The sequence below is a fragment of the Pundamilia nyererei genome, unplaced genomic scaffold (assembly GCF_000239375.1).
Source record: "Pundamilia nyererei isolate P.nyererei 1_Seehausen unplaced genomic scaffold, PunNye1.0 scaffold00077, whole genome shotgun sequence".
Taxonomy (NCBI): domain Eukaryota; kingdom Metazoa; phylum Chordata; class Actinopteri; order Cichliformes; family Cichlidae; genus Pundamilia; species Pundamilia nyererei.
Genome location: NW_005187478.1, coordinates 167,302 through 174,266, shown reverse-complemented (window position 1 = coordinate 174,266; position 6,965 = coordinate 167,302). Strand labels below are relative to the sequence as shown.

Sequence of the window (6,965 nt, the reverse complement as noted above, 5' to 3'; positions counted from 1 at the left end):
CCCTCGTAATGTAATTAATTTTACTACTGCTGATATTTAACCCTTGTGTGGTGTTCGTATTTTTGTTACTCAGCCAGTGTTCATGGGTCTGGTGGACCCGCTAGAGTTTTGGCTTTCCAAATTAACACTATCAAACAATTTTATGTTAAATTACTCAACAGATGTTTACTTCATCCCCATTACAAGACATATGAACAGCAAACATGGTTAATTTTTTCCCTTTACCTTTGTTAGATCACATTTATGAATTAATGTGCTTCTCGTTTTTCTTTTATATAAAATGTTATAAATAAATCAGTTATAATCAAGTGGAGTGAGTGGAAAGACACAACACATTTACACGTGAAAAAATAATTAATTGTTAAATTTTTCTTTTGAAAAAAACTGAACACGGGTCTCACAGACCCGAACACCATACAAGGGTTAAAGACACCAGTACAGAAGTACTGTATGTAACTTTCAGAAAGCAGTTTTTTCTGTCCAGCAGCTTTTTATAGCACTGCCAGTGAAACTTTATGAAGTAATTAAGATGTGTTTTCATTTGTGAATGGCGCACACAAAGTCGAGCAGATTTACAGTGGTAAGACAGATCTGAGCATTTCATTGGTGTAAACATCTTTGCTTAGGAATGGTCTGAAGCGTGGAACCAGGACACAGCGAGGGTAAATGTGGAGTGGGTCTGGCACCGGTGCCGCTGTTACGCTGCCCATCCGGCAGTTTCTTCCACACAGGTCTGATAAGTTTACTGTGATCAGACTAAAGTAGTCAGAACCAACAGCCAGAATACAAAGCAGAAATCTGTGAGCTGATCATTTTCTGTAGGTTAATCACTCCCAGAGACCTCTTTGACACTGTTATATCATTTTCAGGTTATAATTAGATATCTAATTATATGTAAAACACTGTTATTCCTTTTGATTGTACCCACACAAGGTCACACGCACAACTGCTTTTTAACAAGTACATGATATTTACTGGTATGGTAGCAGAGCATCAGTGTAACCAGTTCATTAGGCAGTTCAGAAATGGCACATAGCGCTTTATTCCTCTGAGCACCCGAAGCCTGTTCTACTGCAAGCGTCATTTAACCATTTGCACTCACATTCACACAAGCACTTTCTTTACACCTGAGAGCTTTTCTCTAACAGTCACATGCACATTGAACTTGGGGTTCAGTGTTTTGCAGACTGGAGGATGAAGTCATCAGTCTTCCTCCTGAGCCAACCTGAAGTACAATTCCAAAAAGTTTGCATGCTGTGTAAAATTTAAATAAAACAGAATTGGCTCATCTTTATTCCTGATAGAACACAGAAAGCATATCAAATGTTTAAATGGAGAAAACATATCATTTTAAGAGAAATATGTAATATTTTAATTTGATGGCAGCAGCACATCTCAGAAACAGGGTCATGCTTCCCACTCTGTAGACTTTGGGAGAGGAATGCTGTCCCATTCTTGTCTCATAGAGATATTTTTCACTTTATGATGCTCCACCAGCTGGTAACAGCAAGGACTCTTCTACTATGAAGGCTTTCCATGAAACACATGCCATCTGGATGGGAGTATATGCTGCTCTAAAACTGCCAACTCCAGAGGCACTGATGCACTGCCACACCATCAGAAACGCAGGTTTTTGAACTGAGCACTGACAGCAAGTTGGATAGTCTAGAAGACGCAGTGTCCATGTTTTCCGATTTCAAATTAAAATTTCTTCACTTTGCTTCAGTCCATTTTAAATGAGCTTTGGTCCAGAGATGGTGGCACTGTGGTGTGTGTGGACAACACAGTGAGCTGTGTTCACAGACAGTGATGCTGGAAGTGTTCCTAAGCCCACGCACTGATTTCATAACAGGATCGTGTCTGCTTGAGGACCTGAAGATCAGCTGCATCTAATGTTGATTTTCAGCCTGGTCCCTCATGCAGAGATTTCTCCAGATTCTCTGAATCTTCTGAGCTTATGACTTTGGATGATGAGATATTCACAGTCTTTGCAACTATTTGTTGAGGAACATTATTCTGAAATTGCTCTACAATCTTGTTGAAGCACTTTTTTGCAGATCTCTCTCTCTCAGATGTTCTCTTTTTCCCCCAGTCCTGTTACTGACCTGTCATCAGTTTGTCTAATTACGTATAAAATGTTTCTTTTTTGTGTCACTTACTTTTTCAGCCTTTTGCCGCCCCATCCCACCTTCTTTGAAACATGCTGCTGCCATCAAATTCAAACTGATTGTTTTTACATGGTACATGATATTTATCATGAGTGTGAGTCTACCTTTGCATGGCACACTCAGCAGGCACTGATTGAACCTTTCAGTTCACACAAAGCTTCAGTTCAGCCTACCTCACTCTTTTACCATGATTTCATGACAGCAGCTACACCCATTAAAAGCAAGTATTCCATGACTTTCATATTTGTAGATATGTACATGAACTCGCATTTTCTTTTGATTGTACAATGGTACACATCATATAGCAAAGACATTAAAGTGAAGTCCCACATTCCACCTGCTTCAAACGAGATGCTTCCACTGAATAACTAGAATGGTTCCATTGGAAATGGAAGAAAACACAAGCTGGTTCACGAGTTAACATCAAGGGTCTAATCATTTTAAACAGAACCAGTTAAAGAGCCAGAGCTAATTTAATATAAAAGAGTCAGTGAGACCCCGAAGACCAGCCTTCGTCACCTTACCTTATATTCAAAGTTCTTACTTCCAGTTAAAGGATTACTGATGTGTCCCAAAAGTGCATCCTGTTCATCTGGACATTTTCAGTGGGAGAAACGTTTCGTCACTCATCCAGGTGACTTCTTCAGTCTCAGCTGACTGCAGGTTTCCCCAATCTTATATACAGTACATTTGCACAATGAGTGAAACTAGCACCACTGAAGGAACAGTGGGCTGGGAGGTCAGTTCCTGGATCATTAATATGCAAATTGTCATGACCACCGATCAATGGCCATGAGTCCCATTCACAGAGAGTTGGGGAATGGCATGCATCGAGACATTATTGACGTGCGTTTTGCAGTTTTCCTATGCATTTTGGTCTTTTGTCCATGGAAACCATGTGGGTGCAGCATAATGTGAGGGTACACACCTTTAAAGGATATTTAGATCTAATGTGTGTTTCTGTATCATTTAGTATCAAGTTATTGGCAAAATCTAAAATTGACAAATCTACTAGCGTGAATCACAACACTTCATATACAAGCACAGTGCTCCATGTATTTGCTTTGTTCAAATGTACAATCATGTGTAAAGAAAACAGAACATTTAGAAGACTTATTTTGTTCATTTGTTGCATTTTGGAACATAATTAGTTACATACACAACACTAAAATAACAGTTTGCACACTGCCAGCCTGTTACACACAGAAACTATGACGTATTGAGCATGGTCTGCTGCAGAAAACTGGATTATCTTTTTCAGACAGCTGGCTAAAACTATGCTGTCTCAAGCTAATAGACTGTAAACCTAAGCTGCCCGCTGGAAGCTCAGCTTCAACAGCAGTTTCCTGTCTGACTGCCGCCCCCTGACTCATCCACCAGTGGCTGTACTGACGGATGAGAGTGCATTGTACCATGATGTGCTTACAGTTAAGCATATTCCATATAAAGTAGTCTCACACATACACAAGCATGCATCATTACAACCAGTAACATGTGATTTAAGATGGTGCTGCATTGTATCTTATGTGATAAAAAGCAGGTTTACTCAAAATGTCAGACTTTTTGTGGTGTAATCAAATAGCAAAACTGGAGCTCCACAGTGTGCCAGCTGTTAATTCGTTATCCATTCATCTTTGGCCCAGAACCTGCCCTAATTCTTGTGTGGATGTGTGAAGATTTTTGTAGTTATGCATATAAACTTACCTCAAATGTTAGAAACATATGCGTGTCACAGCTACCCATGTCAAATAAAAGTGAAAGTCAGTTTCTGAGTTTGAAAAATTGAATGATGCAGTCAAAATAATGTCGTCCTCACAATGTGAAAACCTAAAAAGAAGAATATCTGCAAACATGAGGGTATTGTTCTAAAATGCATTTGTGAATAACTGTAGTGATAAATCTGAAGGTGGTAGAAGCTTTGCTGACCACTTTGAACAGTTTTCTTCTCCGCCTGGAGAATGGATCTCAGTTCTGATAGTCTCATGGAGATACATATTAATATGGACTATCTGTCAATAACATAATTTAGCAAGAAACATTTATCAGTAGAGTTTAAGTATCTTAAGTATCTGCAGGTGGAGCCGTCGTCCTGCTTAAACCATGTTTTGTTTTTTACTCTCCCAATAAGCTACGACATCTTTCATTAAAAATTTCTACTTTATTGCTACTAAATTATCCACATGTCAGGAGGAAATCTCAGCAGACTGCCACTCTCCAGGGCTAAAGTATGTTTTAATCGATTGCCAAGGTAACATCCAAAAAAAGCAAAAATGCATCACTGTACATAGACACATGTAGCGCACACTAAAATGACAAGGTCTGCAATCAGTTTTATTATATACACAGATAGCTGTCCATATCTCTGATTTAAAATATCTATATATTCATTTTACCAGCTGCTTTTATTACCCACACAGGATGGGAATATTACCCAAAGCATTGGCAGAGCTCTTCTACTGTTCAGAGAGGCAGACATCAAGTTCCCTGTGGAGCTTTTCATTCTTTGCAGCGTTGAATGACGTGTTTTCTACGATGTATATGTGTGTGCTCCAAAGCCATGGTCGAAGGACAGCATATTCAGAAGAAATTGTGCGTTTTGTCATGATGCAGCCGTGGTTTATTGTGATGATGATTCATTTATGTCTAATGTACAATTTGGTGTCTTAAATGTGTGATGAAAAAACTAAGAAATAAAAGTCATCTGCAAGCCATAATGTGGTCTGCTTTTCCATCTCTATTGTCTGTTCCTGCTACCAATACAAAGCGAGAACGATCAGATGACCCCTGTGAGTCAGCACTTGGCAATGGTGGGAAAAAGGAACTCCCTTTTTAACAGGAGGAAACCTCCAGCAAGACCGGGCTCTGGGAAGGGCAGTCATGAGCCAGCACCAGTTGTGGGGTAAAGAGGTGCGTAGTGAAAGGATAAGATTGGATTGATAAAGAATTTGGAGAAGATGTTTTATTAATTGTGCTTTGTAAGAAAGAATTGTTTCATATTTGTAACATTTTTACCTTCTGATATTCATAAATCAAAGACTATGTGTCACAATTATCCTCTTTTTTCCTGTTCTGAGGCAATTCACAGACAATTTCAAAGACAAGGATGGAGCGCTTCTGTTCAGCCAGGTAGGGAGCCAGTTCTGCTGTAGCGCCTTTGAATCTGGCCTCAATGTTACATAGTGAGAGCTGAAAAAAGGATCTGTAACTGCATCTACTGACACATGGCTCCAGCGTAGGAAGCGCTGGATTCCTGGTGCTGGGGCAGGCCAGCTGGGCCCAAGACCAGTCTTTGTTTACTGGAAATGAGTACAATGGATACAGGAAGGCCCACCAGCAGTGGCTGTTGGCAGAAGTACGAAATTGATGTTTCTGCTACATTTGGGATCTGAGTGATCGATGAGATGAGATAAAAGTAGTAAAGTAATCTTCAGCTTTTATTTAACACTATTTATATACAAATAGAATAATCCATGGACCTTTTGTCTCCCCCCACTCGTGAGAAAATAGCTGCTAAATAATCCACTGTGTTCACTAACCACCAGTGGTGAATTATAAGACCTGGACATTCAAATTTGAAACATAATGGGTCAAAAAGAAGAAAAAGGCAAAAGATTTGGCTCAGACACACAAATATGTTGGAAAGTCTTCCTAAGTAACCCCTGACAAAACAGCACATCAAACTGATGCAGATATGACATCAAAACGAACTTCACAGCTTCAATTACCAGCTGTTCGTCCATCTTCTTCTACTTAACCATTTCAGGGTCACAGTGAGCAAGAGCCTAACCAAGGTGTAAGGTTTTGCAAGGAGAAATGAGAGACAGACAACTATTCACACGTATGGGCAATTTAGATTCACCAAACTTAACCCCAATAACTGCATGTCTTTAAACTGTGGGAGGAAGCCAGAGTACCCAGAGAGAACCCACGCAGACATGACGTGAAAGGACAGGCTCCAGCCAGATGCTGGATTTAAACCCAGGTGCTAACCACCCCACCACTGTGCTGCACATTTACCAGAATATTTGTCAAACTGTTTGCTTTTTCTATCATCTTAAACCATTTAAACGTTTTTTACAAATGAAGATTACAGATAAACTGTGATTGTGACTTAATGATATATTTCAGTTACTTTAGAAAAAGAAATGTTGTTTAATGAAAATTACTCTACAGCCAATGAGCTCCATGCAAACGCATGGGTTGGACGCAGGTTCCGCCAGAAGACAAGCTAATAAATGATGCCGTACTTCAGGCATGAACATTCTAATAATCCAGTCATTTAGACACAAATCACGACTTTGCTGTAGCAGACTGGTTTTGGTTACTGTTTTCCTGATGTACCCGATGATCACACAAATGAAAGGACAAACACTGGTGAATGTGAAAGACCAAATTCTTGATGAAGTCTTTCACTTTCAGTGTCAACTAAATAAAGAACTTGAATATGAAATACAGAAATAATACCCATAATACAGTGTAAACTTGGTTTCAGAGAGCAAACTTAACCCAAGCACTTTACACTGGTGCTGATGACTGAGACATTTGCAGAGTTTTGTTTCTCTGGCGACAGCAGAGGACGGTCACCGTGACGATGACGATGAGGACTGTTAACATGATGAAGCCTACACCAACCCATGCTCCAACACTCAAATCTGCAGAAAGAACGAGGGTCACTGTTAAATAGACTGGTTCTACCTGAGCACTCAAAGTGCTTTATACAACATGCCTCACACACACACACACACACACACACACACACACACACACACACACACACACACACACACACACACACAC

The 6,965-nt window shown here is 39.8% G+C and overlaps 1 protein-coding gene across 1 annotated transcript in view; it reads right to left on the bottom strand.

Moving 5' to 3' along the window:
- Positions 1-6,054: 6,054 nt before the first annotated feature.
- Positions 6,055-6,965, bottom strand: part of LOC102193775 (tissue factor-like) — a 12,850-nt gene continuing 11,939 nt past the window's right edge. Inside the window, exon 7 of the mRNA XM_005737536.2 lies at positions 6,055-6,820. Coding sequence (XP_005737593.1) covers positions 6,684-6,820 — 137 coding nt within the window. The 3' untranslated portion in view covers positions 6,055-6,683. The remainder of the gene's footprint in view (positions 6,821-6,965) is intronic.